The 18,691-nt window shown below is 44.9% G+C and overlaps 1 protein-coding gene across 6 annotated transcripts in view; it reads left to right on the plus strand.

The window, feature by feature from the left end:
• CHD7 (chromodomain helicase DNA binding protein 7) overlaps positions 1-18,691 on the plus strand; it is a 211,870-nt gene that overhangs the window by 173,199 nt on the left and 19,980 nt on the right. For all 6 annotated transcript variants that reach the window (XM_066266185.1, XM_066266186.1, XM_066266191.1 and 3 more), the window contains 8 exons: positions 5,908-6,118; positions 6,632-6,827; positions 7,108-7,275; positions 7,892-8,071; positions 11,198-11,308; positions 11,396-11,601; positions 14,632-14,831; positions 15,017-15,176. In XM_066266185.1, coding sequence (XP_066122282.1) covers positions 5,908-6,118; positions 6,632-6,827; positions 7,108-7,275; positions 7,892-8,071; positions 11,198-11,308; positions 11,396-11,601; positions 14,632-14,831; positions 15,017-15,176 — 1,432 coding nt within the window. The remainder of the gene's footprint in view (positions 1-5,907; positions 6,119-6,631; positions 6,828-7,107; positions 7,276-7,891; positions 8,072-11,197; positions 11,309-11,395; positions 11,602-14,631; positions 14,832-15,016; positions 15,177-18,691) is intronic.

Raw genomic sequence — 18,691 nt, forward strand, 5'->3', positions numbered from 1 at the left:
GTGTGTATTTGGGAGGCAGTGTTTACCTCAGAGACATTATAGAGGAGCTTTGGTGTGAGAAGGCAGCTATCAGCTGTCTCAAGACTATGGTAGGAGAAAACTTCTCTCAGTCTAGAGGCCTTTAGCACCTATTCCCTAAAATGAGAGATTATTTGATGGCATTGATAATTGTTTGTCCCTGTTACTAATGAATACTTTATGGTCTTCCTGTTTTCCCAACTAAATTGATAGTGTTATATAACTGATATGCACAAAACCTGTATTATATACTTCCAGAAATCATTAAAGGAATAAAGATTTCATATCTTCCAATGATGTGGAAGGTACTTGGGAGAATACATGAGCCTTCTTTTGTGAGGGATGGAGATTAGGAAAGCTGTTAGAAAGGGGTGACATTGAGATCAGCCTGCAGGGCTGGGAAGGACTTTGCCAGTCAGAGTTAGAAAAAGGAGGAGCATCATGCTGTTGTAATAACATGAGCAAAGTAAAGGAGTCAGGTAAGCAAAGGGGAACCTGCCCAAAGTATAAAGTACGTGGAAGAAACCGTGCGACGGTGAGCCTAGACCGTGCGACAGTGCTGGGACCTTGCTGTGGACAGCCTCAAACGCTAGGTCATGGAACTGGTCTTTTGTCTGTAGGCAGTGGAGACCCACAGCTAGTACTGAAGCTGAGGAATGACTAGTAATGTGAGTCAGGGTGATGGATCTGGCAATATCAGGTATGGCAGGTGGAAGCAAGAAACACAGGCAGGCAGAAGGGCTGGCTAGGAGGCTATTGCTGTGGTCCGGGCGGAGTCAGTGTTCGGGCAGGGAAGGTGATGGCCCGCTAACGGGGTACTCGTGCACAATCATAATTGGCCCACAGTGCAGTTGGGCTCCTTTCCAGGGGAGAAGGAACAAGCCTGATTTTGTCTTTCTTACAATCCATGAGGTTCAAGGGCAACTCATTTAAAGACTTCCTAATCTTTTTCTTTCTTTCCTAACTTATGCACTATCAGGTACCGCAGATCCAGAAGTTCCTGTTACTAAATAACAAGGGTCCACACCTGGAAGAGTCTCACTCAGTATAGCACCTGAGGTCATTGCTGTGGTGTGACATCAGTGAATTTCCTTTTCAAACTTTGTGCTTTTAGCTTTGTCTTTTAAAGAGAGTCTCGTGTGATAATTACAGGTTAAGTGCTGCCAACCAGCTAATCACCACTGGCATTGAAGAGCCTGAGAGGCTGTTTATGGTGTCAGCCAGCCTGTCCCTGGGTTGGAGAGATGGAGTTGGGGCTGAGGGCAGTTGATAGCATAAGTAAAGCCACACACACACACACTCTCACACACACATACACACACACACACTCTCTCTCTCTCTCTCTCACTCTCTCTCTTTCTCTCTCTCACTCTTTTGCATTTAATATCTGGTGAAAAGAAAACAAGGAAAAGTAACATCCAAGGGGAGAGAAAAGGCACTCACCAAAGAGAATAAGCGCTGCCAACAGGATGTGTGTGAAAGGGATGATCTTAGCACGGTTGTTAGGTATCCACTCCCAGTTCCATCAGGTTTACCTCGTTTGGCTACTTGCTAATTACATGCACTGAGCATTGGGGAGGGGAGTTCCCCCAAAACACAGTTGGTGGGTTTTCAGTAGCTGATTGTTCTCCACGTCATCCCATATCATGATTGTTCGCCAGGGGGCTCTTAGGACTTCCAAGGCTTGGATCTATGGCAGTTGTTCTAACTGGTCATCCCTTGAAGTCTTCTTTTCTGTTCCTATAACAGGTCATGAAGTGTCTGTTAAGCAGGTAGACTTACATGCCCTTATGTTGGGAAATTGTAGTGCGTGCGCGCGCGCACACACACACACACACATTAGGTGTTACAACCTCCCAGGTAACTTATGTAGACCTTGTGTTTCACAGAGGTAGCTCCAGGGCCAGTACTGTCCATTCTCATCCACAATCTGGAGTGGAAATAATACTGACACGGCACCACCTGTATACACGTTTGTTGAGCAAATAAAGGAAATTTTCAATTTTGATGCTTACATTGAAATTTGTATTGGTTGTGGCAGAGTAAAGCAACCGGAATCAAACCAAACTTGAGTTTAACAAAGCACAGCATTTCGTAAATATGGGAAACAAATAACTATATGCATAAGTTGAAAGAGGTAACGTAAGCAAAGCAAAAGAAAAGAAATGGGAAGTGGTGGTAGAGCACAAGTTGTATATAAATGAGAAGTATTTTTAATGTGCATTAATATATATAAGTGCTTAGGTGGTTAGAACAGGGTGTGGTGCACCGTACATGCTCAGTAAGAGTTGCTAATTGGTTTTTTTTTTTGCTAAAAGTTAAGCAGGTGACTGGTTAACATAGATGGAGGTACTATTATTAGCTCAAGCTTTATTAGAATGGAATGTCCAACTTTAGGTCACTTTATGAGAGTAAAAATAATGTTGAAAACTTGGTCAAGTTTCCCTCTTGGTTAGGGGTGACCTGAGACAATCGTTATTGTTGCGGCAGGAAGAGTGTAGGGAATCATGAACAGAAAGAAAACAAGACAAGCTTATATGATGGCATGAATTTCAGAGAGAAAATAGTAACTTGTCTTTTTTCTGGTAATCTTCAAAAGAATATGATTTCTTGTTTGCTTCTGGCTAATATGGTTAGGTAACATTGCAGGTACTTCCCTCCCAGTGACCGTCTGTTTAAGTGGAAAGTCTCCCACACTTACTTCAAGAACACCCCTGATCCGCATGCACACATTTTTAAGTGTAGTATGAGTGGTACTTCAGTTTAGGGCAGTGCCAATAGACTGCATTTTGGCTTATCATCACCTATTTCCAATTCATTTTCGGATTGGTATTTACAAATCTAACATCAAAGTAAATCTAACTGATAAACTTGGAAATTTGGTTATGACATCAGAAGATAGAAGTCGCTTTTCCTCCGCAACACCTCCCCTACCCCACTTCCCTTCAGTCTGGCCATAGTAAATACAGTTCTGAAGGAATCATATAGGAAATATGTTTTCTGATGTTATAAAATGAAGTATTGTGAGTGTAAACTGGCTGCCATTTAACCAGAATTTATATCAAAGATGTGAATTGATTAATTCAGCAGTAGCTTTTGTCAGTAAGAGAGAATATATTTTAATTCTTTTGATTTTTATTTTTTTAATTTTTCCATTGATTTGCAGTGGGAGAAAAAAGGGGAGAGAGAAAGAAGCATCAGCTTGCTGTTACACTTAGTTCCATTTAGTTGTGTACTCATTGATTGCTTCTTGTATGTGCCCTGATGGGGATCGAACCTGCAACCATGGTGTGCCAAGACGATGCTTTTTGCACTGAGCCACTTGGCTAGGGCAAGAAGGAATATATTTTAATTTTGACTATTCTTCATAAGATGAAACATTATTGGTAACACTGAAAAAGCAGACGTTATTTTTCTGATTTTTGCCTAAATTTAAAGTGAAAAAAAATTGAATTTATTAATTTTTTATTTTTATTTTTTTTTATTTTTTTTATTTTTTGCATTTTTCTGAAGCTGGAAACAGGGAGAGACAGTCAGACAGACTCCCGCATGCGCCCGACCGGGATCCACCCGGCACGCCCACCAGGGGGCAACGCTCTGCCCACCAGGGGGCGATGCTCTGCCCATCCTGGGCGTCGCCATGTTGCGACCCTCCTGGGTGTCGCCATGTTGCGACCAGAGCCACTCTAGCGCCTGGGGCAGAGGCCACAGAGCCATCCCCAGCGCCTGGGCCATCTTTGCTCCAATGGAGCCTTGGCTGCGGGAGGGGAAGAGAGAGACAGAGAGGAAGGCGTGGCAGAGGGGTGGAGAAGCAAATGGGCGCTTCTCCTATGTGCCCTGGCCGGGAATCAAACCCGGGTCCTCCGCACGCTAGGCCGACGCTCTACCGCTGAGCCAACCGGCCAGGGCCAAATTTATTAATTTAACTGAATGATATATTTAAAAAAATTTTTACTAAAATAACCTAAACATGTCTGATTTATTTTGTCAAAATGATGATTTCAATTTTGAAGTCTATTCATTGACTATTAACTTGTTTTAAACTAAAACACTATATTTTATTTTGGGTATGGATTATAATCTTGATGTGGACAAAATGCCCAAATATCATAAGAGTAAAATCTGTCTCTTCCTGAATTTCAAAGAGCTTATGAATATATTGTCCAACAAGAACAAACTTTTTCAAAAGACCTAATGTAGTATATGGACTTCCATCTGTTTCTGCTGACTCCTGAGGGCCTTCTTGTCCTGAATATAGAACTGACATTTTTAAATTTTACTTGCAAAACATATTTAACTTTATTCAGGAACCTGCCTGCTAATTCTCTTAAATAGCATTTTGATTTTTTTTTTCCTTTTCCTAATAAAATCTTTGTCCTTTTTTCACTCAGAGGAAAATCCTGAACTCATGTGGAGAGGAGGGTGAGAGAGGCGGGTGGGAGACGGGTATTTTCTGCCAGTCGGACTCCCTTCAGGAGGCATAGCAGTGCGCTTTCCAGAAGGCTTCACTGCTCGGGAAAGGCATTGAGTGAATTTCATATGTTCTTAGTGAGATTCTTTGTCAATTAGTAATTAACAAGCGTTATTTCTGCATATGACCATGTTAATGTTACACCTTAATTTCTACAAGTGCCTTTAAAACGGTAATAAAGGACACTTTTGCTGGATTGACTCCTGCTTGCAGAAGGGCTGACCATCTGAGTGGCTTGGTGGCCTACCTGTCCTAACCTTTCAAATCCTTCTGAGGTTTTTGCATCCTCATCTTGTGTACAGTAGTTAGTTCACATGTTTAAAACCAGTGATATGACGAGCAGTTTAAAGTTTCTGATGAGATTGAAGGCCGGGCACCAATCCCGTTAGGTGGGTTGTTCTGTTTGTATTTCCGAGAGAATAGGTGACTGCATCCCTGTTCTTAGGGGGAGGAGCTGAGCAGGCAGCCATGCCCTGATTAACCCCAGAAATGGAGGAGGCCAGACGCTGCTGCATAATTCTGGTTAAGCCACCTAAGCAGTTGAAGGAAGCTTAGCCTGCTGCTCCCCTGATAAGCGTGTGTTTGGGGTCAGGGAAGGAAGCGGTGAGAAAGATGTCATTCTCTTGAGGCTTCTCTCTGCTGCACCCAAATCTTTGAACAAGCAGAAATCTACATGGGGCTATGAGAAAAAGAGGGTGAGGTGTAGAAATCTTACATGAAACAGCTTTATTTTATTTTTATAAAGTTTTTCAAGCTTTGAGGAATACAGCATAGAATTTTTGTCCCTTATGAAATTATCAGATGAGAACAAATATGGAAGGAGATTTAGAGATTGCAGTAGAAGATCTGTACTGTCTCTTAAAAAAGGATCCTAAAAATTATCCTGAAAAATGAATTTCCTTTTGTTACAGTCCTTTGGGCTGTGTTACTATATAATTATAAATACAGACTAGTGCCCTTACACTGTAATTGTTAGAACGCTATCTCCTTGTTTCTTAGTTTCAGAACAGATTTTGTTGTTTGTGTTTATGTTCAGCTAGTAAACAGTTCTTTATTCCTTCAGCAATTTAGGTTCCAAATTTTCTGTAGGTATCTGGCCCTTGGCTTGTTTCTGCCACTTCTGGCTTGACAGTCTGTTGTTGAAATTCAGTTTCTACAATCAGCAAACATTTGTTTGTTGGAAAATGTGGTTTTTCCCTCCAAATGCCTAAACGTGTTGTACTTAAAACTTTGATCCCATTTATGCTTTCCTGGTTTTGTATAGACCCAACTCTGCGTAAGTGGATGGATTCATGTCCATAAACATGAGTGTGGTGTTCTGGTTCCTACAGTTTGCAGTGGGTTTTGAAAGCAAGCTCATTGTTTTTGGTAATAAAAACCTTTTACTGTATTCATGTTATGCTGTCCAATCTCTGCAGGTGCTGAAGAGAAAATTTTGGAAGAGTTTAAAGAAACACACAATGCAGACTCTCCAGATTTTCAGCTCCAGGCGATGATCCAGGCTGCTGGCAAGCTAGTGCTGATTGACAAGCTGCTGCCAAAACTGAAGGCTGGTGGCCACAGGGTGCTTATCTTTTCCCAGATGGTGCGCTGCTTGGACATACTGGAAGACTACCTCATTCAAAGACGGTGAGGCCACAGTGCCGTAAGAATAAAAAGAAAATTAAAAAGTGACCTTTCACAGGGCTCTACGTGGTTCACCTCCAAGTGATATTTGTGATGAAGGGGATAGAGTAGGGGAAATGTGTCACGTCTCTTTTTAAAAAACTGGGGAGTTACATGACAGTTATTCTGTGGAATGACAATAGTGGGTCCGCATAATTCTGTGGGCAGTTTTGCTTTCCATTTCTTCCATTTGACTGGGGGAGAAGAGCTCTTACCTAAAATTGAAATGGTTTGTTATTTTCCGGTTGGAAGTGTCAGGTTTTTTCAGAGTTTAGATCTTTCAGTGGAGAGAGAAGAAAATGTAATCTCTGGGTGTTCAACCAATTGTGTGAAAGACTGCTTTGAGATTATTGCTGCTACATAATATCATTCCGTTAATACATATCCCAAATTGCATTAGTGTCTTAAAAATACGAAATGGAAAAGGTACACTGCAGCTGTCTGTCAGGCCACCTTGTTAATGCTGACATTTTCCAGGTACCCCTATGAAAGGATCGACGGCCGAGTGAGGGGCAACCTCCGCCAGGCGGCCATCGACAGATTCTCCAAACCTGATTCCGATAGGTTTGTTTTCCTCCTGTGCACACGGGCAGGAGGGCTAGGCATTAATCTCACTGCTGCTGATACCTGCATCATCTTTGATTCTGACTGGAATCCCCAAAATGATCTCCAGGTAAACATGCAAGAAAATCCTCCTGATGCTTTTTTTTTTTAAAAGTCATTCTACTATGATGGAGAATCCCCATCAAACCAATAAAGTCATGTAGTCACTCAGGCAGTGTCCCATGATCTGGGCAAATGAACCAACTAGTAATCAATTTATTAAGGATGTAAAAGTCATTTCTTTGTACGCTAACCCTCTTCTAAACACCTGTTTATTGGAACGGATGCCCCTATTACTGACAGTTGAGCCTTTCTTTCTTCGGTAGCCATTCATTTCCCTTTTCTTCCAGGCTCAGGCACGATGTCACAGAATAGGACAGAGCAAATCTGTGAAAATCTATAGGCTGATTACAAGGAATTCGTACGAACGAGAGATGTTTGACAAGGCTAGTTTGAAGCTCGGTCTGGACAAAGCTGTGCTGCAGTCCATGAGTGGAAGAGAGAACGCCACCAATGGGGTAAAGCCGCACCTGCTGGCCATTCATTTATTTCGGCTCCTTCCTGATTTAGCTAATAGTGAGAAACCCTGCAGCATCAGATTTTTTCTCTTTTATTATTATTATTATTAAATGAGCGGAGGGGAGGCAGAGACAGAATCCTGCATGTGCCTCGACCAGGATCCACCCAGCAAGCCCCCTGTGGGGCGATGCTCTGCCCATCTGGAGCCACTGCTCCGTTGCTCAGCAACTGAGCCATTTTAGTGCCTGAGGTGAGGTCATGGAGTTACCTCAGAACATGGGACAACTTGCTCAAACCGTTTGAATCATGGCTGCAGGCGGGGGAGAGAGAGAGAGAATGAGAGAGATAGGGGGCAAGGGTGGAGAAGCAGATGGTTGCTTCTCCTGTGTGTCCTGGCTGGGAATCAAAGCTGGGGTTTCCACACAGTGGCCCAACGCTCTACCACTGAGCCAACTGGCCAGGACCTAGATTGCTTTTCAGCATCACTCTTCCTTTGTTAGAATTTAGATTTATCCTCTTTGAGGGAAAAAAAAAACAACAAAAAAAAAGAAACCCACTTGTTTAATCTAAAAACATTTCAGTTCTAATTTATTTTAAATAATTTCTGTAAAACAGGTTCAACAGCTTTCCAAGAAAGAAATAGAGGATCTTCTGCGGAAAGGGGCCTACGGCGCACTCATGGATGAGGAGGACGAAGGGTCTAAGTTCTGTGAAGAAGATATCGATCAGATTCTCCTCCGGCGCACGCACACCATCACCATTGAGTCCGAAGGGAAGGGCTCCACGTTTGCTAAGGTGCTGCGAGTCGCTCTCGAGAGGCGGCTTTCTGTGGAGGTGTAATAGAGTCACAGCACCTTGGGAAGTGCTCACGAGATGCAGACATGACATTTGCTTTCTATTTTGAAATAAGAAATGAATTATTCACTCCCTGTGCAGCCCCTAATGCATAGAACATTCCTTTTTTATGTTTTGTGTTCTGCTCTGTTTATGTGGCACTGGTGGTCACTCTCCCCTTGTCCTCATATCTGCTTCCCAGCTTCCCAGGCCAGTCCTTTCCCTGTGTCCTTGACCCCATCCTCTCTGCTTCTTACGATCCTGATTCCTAACATAACCTATAAGAACAGTCAAGTCAGTCCTCTCAGCTTTCCCTGCCCCAGTGTCAGTTCCGGAACCCTCTTTCATAGCCGAAGTCCACACAGACATGATTTACACCGGTTGTCTCCGCTGCCTCCCTTTCTGCTTATATTTTCAATTCCAGCCTACACCCCTCCCCCACCTCTTCATCAGATTAGCCCTGGCCAAGGTCACCACTATGTGCCACTCCTAGAGCCCCTTCTGAGCTTCACCTGCACATAGATTCACCCATCCACACCCAGGCCCAGTGTGCACTTTTAACAGCTTTATTGAAATGTAATTTACTTACCATAAAATTCAACTATTCTACATATACAATTCAGTGCCTTTACACTGTTTACAGACTTGTGTAGCCATGCCCACATCTAAATTTAAAAACATTTATATCACCTCTAAAAGATCCTCATGCTCATGAACAGCCAGTCCTGTCAGCTCCATCCCACCTCCACCAGGTCCTTGGCCACCACTAATCCACCGTCTGTCTCTGTGGATTGGCCTACCCTGGACCTTTTAGATACATAGAACCGTCCAACATGTGGCCTTGCTGTCTGGCTTCGCTTACTTGGCATGGCGGTTTGAGGTTCATCCATGCTGTAGCATGAATCGGCACTTCCTTTTCTGTGCTGAGCCATGTTCTGATCTGCATCTGCACCTGTTCGCCAGCTGATGGTAGACAGTGGGGTTGTTTATTCAGTAGTTGGTATGAAATTTTTGGTTATTATGAATAACGTTATGAATATTGGCATGCAGGTTCTTGTGTGGACATATGTTTTTATTTCTCTTGCATATATATATATTTGAGGAGTAGAATTGCTGGGTCGTGTGTTAACTCCGTGTTTAACCCTTGAGGAACTGCCATGGTGTTTTCTAAAGTGTATATCCCATTTGCTCTCCCACTGGCAGTGCTTTTAGGGTTTTAATTTCTCCACATCCTCAGCAACACTCTTTACTTTCTGACTCTTTGATAATAGCCATATTCGTGAGTGTGAAGTCAGAGCCCCCGGGGGTTAGGGATCTGCATTTCTCTGATGCTGTGGGGCACCTCTCCATTGCTTGTGGCTGTTGTGTGTCATCTTTGAAGAAATGTCTCTTGTAATTCTTTGTTGACCTTTTGAGTTATCTGTCTTTTTATTATTGAAGTTTAAGAATTCTTTATTCTGAATAAAAGCCCCCCATCAGATAATATAATTTGCAAATATTTTCTCCTAGTCTTTTCATGAAGCCCAATTTACCCTTTTTTCCCCTTTTATTGTTTGTGCGTTGCCTAACCTAAAGTTACAAAGATTTGTTTTCTTCTCGAATTTTTCAGTTTTCGCTCTTACATGCAGATCTGAAACCCTTTTGAGTGAGTTTTCGTGCATGGTGACGTAAGATGGGTCCATCTTACTTTCGCATGTGGACATCCAGGTGTCCCCGCGGTTCCTCTTCTGGGCTCTGTGTCCCCACTCGGTCTCTCTCATGTCTGTCTTCCTCTTCTCAGGTCTTTCTTTACTCTTCACAGACACCTCGTGTTTAGTATGTGCAGAAACACATCCATCGCCGTGTACCTACACACACACACACACACACACACACACCCCTGTTTGCTCACCTGAGCAATCCCATTCAGGTGCCAGAGTTGGAAGCTGCAGTGTTTTCCGGCTGCTGCTTCCACCTTCATGCTTCGCATCCACCTGCATTCTCACTTTTTCAGTTTCACTTAGTAAAGAGTATCTTTATTCATTTCTGCTAGAGCTGCTTTCAGTCTTCATTATTTCCTCCCTCAACTAGAGTAGCTTGTTCTACACCATTTTACCCTCCATGCTCTTAAGACAGGGGTCCCCAAACTACGGCCCGCGGGCCACATGCGGCCCCCTGAGGCCATTTATCCGGCCCCCACTGCACTTCCGGAAGAGGCACCTCTTTCATTGGTGGTCAGTGAAAGGAGCACATTGACCATCTCATTAGCCAAAAGCAGGCCCATAGTTCCCATTGAAATACTGGTCAGTTTCTTGATTTAAATTTACTTGTTTTTTATTTTAAATATTGTATTTGTTCCTGTTTTGTTTTTTTACTTTAAAATAAGATATGTGCAGTGTGCATAGGGATTTGTTCATAGTTTTTTTTATAGTCCGGCCCTCCAACGGTCTGAGGGACAGTGAACTGGCCCCCTGTGTAAAAAGTTTGGGGACCCCTGCTCTAAGACATCGGCGCCTTTGGATATGATGGTGTTCATCTTGATATCCCAGTCTCAAGGAGTTTGGTTGCTGCTCAAGGAGTTCAGACTCTGTTAATAGGCCACACAAGGTCCTGTTTGACCTGGCTTCTGCCTGCCTCACCAGTGAGATGCTACTCTTCCTGAGTACCCTCATTGCTGGCCGTAGGACGCATTGCCTTCCTTCTCTGGGCCTTTGTCCGTGCTTTCCTCTTCTTTGAGCTTTTAGTAATCTGGTCCAGGCATTCTTTCCTGTAGAACCTATTCTCTCTCCTGGCAGTGCCCTCCTGTACTCCCACCCCCACCACGACCTGACCCTGATTAGGACCCTCCTCCATGTATTAGTTGCACCTCTACATCCCTTTGCTATCTAGCATTTATTGTGCTGCACAGTCCTATTCTGTTTCCTGATCTGCCTCAGCCCCTGGCCAGCGAGCTGCCCGCAGAGTAGTCTTCATCCTAGTGGCAGCCACGGCAGCCCGACACAGCGGGAGGTCGCATACGTGTTTGAGTGGATGAATACGTGAAAGCTGCTTTGCATTTTATCTTTGGGAAAAGCACAGCAAAGTAATGCATAATTTTTCCCCTTTTAGGCCAGTTTTGTTGCATCTGGAAATAGGACAGATATTTCCTTGGATGATCCAAATTTCTGGCAGAAGTGGGCTAAGAAGGCTGAATTGGACATTGATGCCTTAAATGGGAGGGTGAGTGAGAGGTTCCATTCAAACCCTGTCTGATCTAACCCAAGGTCACCTTTACAGAAGTTTCACATGCACTGCTGTCTATTTTAGAACAACCTGGTTATCGACACTCCGAGAGTGAGGAAGCAAACCAGGCTGTACAGTGCAGTGAAGGAAGATGAGCTGATGGAGTTTTCAGACCTGGAGAGCGATTCTGAGGAGAAGCCTTGCGTGAAGCCCCGGCGGCCTCAGGACAGGTCCCAGGGCTACGCGCGGAGCGAATGCTTCCGAGTGGAGAAGAATCTGCTCGTCTATGGGTAAGTCAGACTCATGAGAAACGGAATTTTATTTTAAAAGTAGAATTCCAGTTGGCATAGGAAAACAATATTAATATTTGGATTTCTATGATTCCCTGTAGTCATGCAAACTATGCAGCAACTCTGGTGAGGCCTGCATTATTTGGTTAAACTGCTCAAAGTCATTCAGATCCTCATGGATTTGAAGGAGCATGAATTTATTCCTTAAGGAATTATGTCAAGCCTGCGCAGGAGGTGGCTCAGTGGATAGAGCTTCGGACTGGGATGCGGAGGACCCAGTTTTGAGACCCTGAGGTCACCAGCTTGAGTGCGGACTCATCTTGCTTGAGCAAAAAGCTCACCAGCTTGGACCCAAGGTCGCTGGCTTAAGCAAGGGGTTACTCAGTCTGCTGAAGGCCCATGGTCAAGGCACATATGAGAAAGCAGTCAATGAACAGCTAAGGTGTCGCAATGAAAAACTGATGATTGATGCCTCTCATCTCTCTCTGTTCCTGTCTGTCCCTGTCTATCCCTCTCTCTGACTCTCTGTCCCTGTAAAAAAGAAATTATGTCAAATCTAAATTTACTTGTGGATTATTAACATCTCAGAGCAAAGTCTCAAAATTACAAAGTCTTTTTTATATACTTTACCTTCACATAAAATGTACGGCAGTAGTAATCTTTTAATATTTTTCTGGTATAAACATTTCTGAAAGGCAGTTACCTCACTTGTAAAGCTTCTCCAGTTGATGGTCACTTTAGGTCTTGAAAGTGTCACCTCTGAAATCTCTGTGGCACTCCATACAGTGCTTTGAAGGGCAAGGAGCTCAGTAAATATCTAAATCTGTAAATACGATGTCTCTAGCATATTGTGGGATTGACTGTAGGCAAATTCTACTCAAATAAAAACTTGCCACCAGAACAGAGGTTCTCTATATCTGATGATATCCTGTCTTGAATTTTTTATTTCCCCCAGTGGATCATCATTAGTTTCAGAATAAATGCAAACATTCTGTTTAACATAGTAGATAGGGCTCTGAGCTGGCCTTTGTCTTGTTGGCCTGTTCTGTGGGCAGTCCAAACTTCTGTTAGGACAGACCTCTCTTTCTGCTTCAGTGTGCCACACCCTGTCTCCTCTCTCTTTCCGTCAGTCTTCCCGCTGCCTAGAGCCAACCCCACCCTTCACCCCCCACACGCAGGCTTGATCTGCCCGACCCCTCCAGCCGTGACACCCAGAGCAGGCATCATCGCCTGGGCACCGTGCACCAGGAAGTCTGCCTGCACTTTCCATCACACTCAGCGTGTTATTCTATGACTCTAAGTCGTTAGCTTCTCCTGCTAGACCCACTTAGCGGCTCCTTGAGGACTGGGGCTCTTTCTTTGTGTCCTCAAGGCAGAGCGCAGTGCCCGCGACACAGTGAGTGCTGAATCAGTGATTATTTGTGGGATAAATGAAGTTCAGCTGAAGCCCAGACTATGTCTAGTAGCTCTGTCCCCTCTGCTATCACCTGTGCAAGCTGGACATTCGTTCCTGTCTGTTCTCACATGGCAGGGAGACTCCCCCACCCTCTGCTAATTGCACCTGCTTCCATGTTTCAGCCTAATGATCCAAGTTGAGAATTTTGCCGATACCTTCAAAAATGGAACATGTTAATAATTCTTGAAGCTAAGAAGTCTGCTTAGGGCATACTGTATTTTAGTAAAGCCCTTCCCTCCTCCCACAGGCATCCCTATGTGTTGAAAACCTACTGTGTGTGGGGCACTGTGCATAGGATACTCTCAGACACCAGGGACACAGCTGTGAGCAGGGCAGGCAGGTGAACTGTGACGGTGCCTCAGCAGGGCAGCTCTCTGCAAATGGAGCAAGGAAGCAAGTCTCCTCTCCTGTAAGACACAGCTCAGATGTTCTCTCTCTACCTCTGGGAGTCAGGGGAATAAAAGAAGGAATTCCACAGACAGTGATGTGTAAAGTCTGACCTGGTGGGCATCATGAGTCAGCCAGGGTAAGAGGGAGTGCTGGGAGTTGGGTAAGGAGAAGAGAGTTTCTAGCAGAGAGGGCAGTGTGCCCAGTGGCCTAGACATGAGGGCCAGCCTAATGATTTGAGGACAGAGAGAGGTTTATAGAAGCCAGAGAGGCCCAGCCGGGGGTTGGGGGGTGGGCGTTCTGGGGTATGCACCATGCTGCTCAGCCAGGATGACTGCCCACTGGCCATGCACAGCTCTCAGTCAGATAGAAGGCAGTGGAGGGGCTCATTCCTACCCCGAAATTTCCCTGGGGACCCGTCAGCGGAGCCTTTGGGGAGACACAGCTTGGACAGCCTGCCTCTCTGTTGTGTGCACTACCTCTGTAGTGCCCAGGTGGAAGAGACAGCACTGCGTTAGACCACGATGGTAACCTTGACCAGTCAGTCCCCATTCCGCAGTGTGCTGTTTGGTTCCAACCACAGTCCCTCTCCCACCCACTTCACGTTGGGACCTGAGAGTCGGCCGACCCTTCCTCCTGTGTTGGTTCTTGTACTTGGAGTTAGGAGTTAGCATTCTCTTTTTCAAAAGGAAGCTCGAACCTGTTCACAGTCTTTCATTAGTTATCATGGCATCCCTTTAAGGGGGGGTTGATGTAACCACACCTCTCAGCACTGCATCCTTGACGTGAGGGCTGTCACACCACCTTGAGTGCCATTCATTCCGAATGGTTGGTTAGCATCACAGCATGCAGACCGTGACAGAGTGAAGCAAAGGATAAAATGTCCAGGTCCTGGCTTGCTTTCATGCCCTCAGAGTTGCTGCTGGTCTGGATCTGAGAGGGATGGCCTGTGTCAGCTCCACAGGCGATGTCAGTGACAGCCCCGCTCCTGCACTGAGGAGCAGGGAACTAGACCCCACGCTCTGACAGTACCTTTAACTCTTGACTCTAGATTCCTTCCCTCTCACCTGACATAAATATTGCTAGTTTTTGACCCAAGATTTCCTAACACCGCCACCTGACTGTGAAAACAAGCCCCAGCTCTAAACTGAAAGGCACCATGGACATACTCAATGTTTACTTTGCAGTTGGGGCCGTTGGACGGACATCCTTTCCTACGGACGCTACAAACGTCAGCTCACTGAGCAAGATGTGGAAACCATATGCAGAACGATCCTTGTGTACTGTCTCAACCATTACAAGGGGGATGAGAACATCAAAAGCTTTATCTGGGATCTGATCACACCCACGGCTGACGGCCAGACGCGTGCCTTGGTCAATCATTCCGGTAGGTCGTCTCTGTGCTGCAGGGTCACAGAGGGCCCTGGGGACCCTTGCCCTGCAGCCTAAACCCCGTATTTCCCTGCTTTATGTTTCAGTATCTGGCTCTGACCCTAAAATGGGAATTGTAGAAAGCTCCTCTTATTATCACAATAATAATTACCACCATTGTTGTTATCATTATGAATCTAGGCTTATCAGCCCCGGTGCCGAGGGGGAGGAAGGGAAAGAAAGTGAAAGCCCAGAGCGCACACCCCATGGTGCAGGATGCCGACTGGCTGGCCGGCTGCAACCCCGATGCTCTGTTCCAGGAGGACAGCTACAAGAAGCACCTGAAGCACCACTGCAACAAGTGGGTTTCCCCAGGGGGGATGCAGTGCTGTCCCCGTGTGTGCGTGCGTGCGTACATGTGTGTGTGTGCGCGTGCGTGCATTTATGCATATATATATATGTATATATATAGAGAGAGAGACTATGAAGCTGTAGTTACAAGTTTTACACAGCCTTAATGTTTTTCTTCAAACATGATGCCAAGTTATATGACAGCATACCTTTAAATAACTAGTTTTTAAAAATTGTAGTAAAGATACATAACACACTTTAAAAATTTTACTGTTTTAACCATTTGTAAGTGTACAATTCATTGACATTCATTACATTCAAAATACTGTGTACCCAACCCCATGGTCGATACCCAAAACCTGTTCGTTGACCCCAGTATAAACTCTGTAGCATTAAACAGTAACTTGCCTTCCCCACCTCTTGTCCCCAAGCCTATGGCAACCTCCATTCTCCGTGAGTTTGCCTGGTCTAGGTTCCTCATGGTGGAGTCACGCAGTGTCTGCCTTTCTGTGTCTGGCTCACTTCACTTAGCATGGTAATTTCAAGGTCGATCCATGTTGTAGCTCATGCCAGAATTTTATTTCTTTTTATGCTAAATAATAGTCCACTATATGGATAGACCACATTTTGTTTATACATTAATCTGTCAGTGGGCACTTGGGTGGATGGATACCTTTTGGCTATTGTGAACAGTGCTGCTTTGGCATTGTGAATAACTAAGTTGTTTGGTGTGGTCCCCCCCCCCATTACAGTTTACATTCAGTGTTATTTTGTGTTAGTTTCAGGTGTACCTGTGGATAACTGAGTTTTAACCAGTATGAGTATGTTTAGGCAATTATGGTTAGCTTTCCATGACCCTGCCCTCGGCTGCTCAGGGCAGGGACTGGGGTATTTTTGTGTTATTTTTTCTTAATAATACCTTAGTTGTTGGGTTTTTTGTTTTGTTTTTGTTTTTTGTTTTTTTTGCTTACCTTGTGAGTTTAGAATCATACCTAAATTTATTTCATTTCTGGAACCTCTGCTGTCTCCTTTGTAAACTATTATCTGAATATGTAGATTCTTTCCTGGCTCTGGGCACACATTATTCAGCAGCAGGCTGCCCTGCCTCTGCCGGGCCCCACCCCCAGCTTTGCACCACCTGGGGCAGGTTCCCAGCCTCCATAAGCCTCACTGTCCCTGCTTGTCAGTTAGGGCTCTGCAACAAGATCTCAAGCCAGTGAAGAGGGATATAAATAAATGTATCTGTATCTTTCTTTAAAATTAGCAACCAAAGTCTGAGCACATAAAACTGCACTGTGCCTCTCGCTTCATATGGGTTGTGTTTGAGTTGTCTAAGATAAGTAGTGCTATTTTATCCTCCTCTTCCTGACAAGGAAACAGAGACTCGGATACTTAAGGTCCCTAAGCTAGTTAAAGGGCAGGGCCAGATGGAGGCCCGGACCAATGAGGCAGCCCCCTTGCCTGTGACCGCCCCGCCCACCTTAGAAGCCTGCCTGCCCCTCAGTGGTTTGAGCCCTCACATGAAAATGAAGTAAGTCCTGGAGAGCACCTGCCCCCCACCCCCACCCCCATGCACTGACTAATGGTTCTCACCTCTTTTTAAATGAAAGTGTTTTCAGGGCCTAGCTTTGATTGCTATCTTTAGATTTTGATGGACAAATATTTTTCTTTCTTAGCCTTCAAAATCATTACCTCAAACCATTTTGATGCCTCAGAAACTTTGTTGTTACTGTAGCATGATTGTTCTCCCTAACGTCCTGCCCCGCTCCTAGCTGTTGGGAGAACTTGTTTTCTTGTGGTTTACATGAATTTTGGGTCAATAACCTTGTGAGTTCTGGATTCAGACTGTAAGTGAAGTGGGCAAGTGTGGGAACAGTGTGTGTGGTGGTTTTTCATTTCGTCTTCTCATGTCAGTAACAGACTTCCATAGGGTGCCCTCCCTGATGGGTATGTGAGGTGTCCCTAGCGGTCTGCACACCTGTCCCCTTGGCCTCGGGAGCAGCACTGCCTCCCATCTGCTCTCTCAGACAAGCATGTGGCCCCATCGTCCTCCCAGAGGCTCACTTCCCAAGACTGAAGGAGCTCAAGTGAGGAGCTGTTAGGATGGGTCAGAGAGAAAATGAGACCCAAATGGAGAACCTTCTAGAAAACAGCTGGCCAGTTCTCCTCAAAGTTCAAGAAACAAAGTAAGAGCAACTGTCTCTATTAGAGGAGACAAAGTGGACAGGACAGTCTAATGCCGGGTATAGTCCAAGACTGGGTGCTGGTCATGAAAACGGTCACGAGTGTGGCAGCAGTGCAGTGTGAGTGAGGTCTGGGGCCCCATCCTGTCCTGTCTGACTTATCGGGTGTAAGCTTCCTCAGGTCAGAGGCTCCCATCTACCCCCCTTATCCTGCCAGCACCTGCGTGTCTTCCTCAGGGGCATTGAGCTTGCCAGTTGTATTGGTTTTAATTTTTACCTTCAGAAAAAAGATGACATTCAGTTAGTTCATAAAAGCCTCCACATAACTGAAATTCCTCCTGGAGTAGAAAACTTTGTCTTCTATCAAAAGACAGCAGAAACCGTTAGGATCTCTACCGCTGTGCTGAGTTTTTGTGAATAAAGGGGAATGCAGCCCAGGACGGAGGGTGTTTCCTTTGGAGTGACCTTTCTGAGTATCCTCTGCACGTTCTCAGAAGATCTGGCCCACCCGCTCCCTCACCGGAGAGACACAGGTGCCAGCCACAGGGGCCCATGCTGTCACTTTTTTTTGCTGCGTCACGTGCCGCGTCATGTGCCACGGCTGATTTTAAATATTATGAAAAGAAAGAAATTAAAGAAAAAAGGTTACCCAGAGTGATGTTTACCTTGGAGTGTATTCACACATTTACAGCCTCACACTTTGCCCGGCTGGAGCCCACGCTGGCCAGGAGCAGCCTCCGGGGGAGAAGAAAGTATGCCTGTTTGTGTATGGACAGTAGTCTGGTTTGAAGCTGCCCCGAGTTGTCATTTGATATTTTCAAGGACAGTTGCCATGTCCTGAAAGTCAATGTGAAGTGATGTAGTCAGAAGCCTAATTTTGCATGATCGATGCTCAAGGTGACTCTGTGACCTTGGCTATGCCACTTGCTTTCTATTAGCCTCAGTTTTCATGTTTGCGAAATGGAAACTGTAACTTGCCACACTCTGTCCTAGTGTCATTGTGAAGATGAAATGAGCTAGTATATATGAAACGTTGGTTTTAAAGTGTGTGTTGGGATTACCCTGCTGGGGAAATAGCACTTGGTATTGTCATTTGCTCAGGGACAAGGAAGTAGTCTCAAATATCAGTCCTGCCCAGCAGGACATGTTAGACTCGGAGTAGACATAGGCCAACGGGACTTACCAGGTGGGCTTTATTGAAAGAATTATGTTTAATGCTACTGAGGAAATCCAACTGAGATTGAAAATCTGGTTCCTAGCATTCCAAGGGTGTTTAAACACTGCTTCCTTGAAAATGACTAAAAGCTTCAATGAATTAAACATATTTTAATCGCCTTTGTAA

The sequence above is a fragment of the Saccopteryx bilineata genome, chromosome 3, assembly GCF_036850765.1.
Source record: "Saccopteryx bilineata isolate mSacBil1 chromosome 3, mSacBil1_pri_phased_curated, whole genome shotgun sequence".
NCBI classification, from domain to species: domain Eukaryota; kingdom Metazoa; phylum Chordata; class Mammalia; order Chiroptera; family Emballonuridae; genus Saccopteryx; species Saccopteryx bilineata.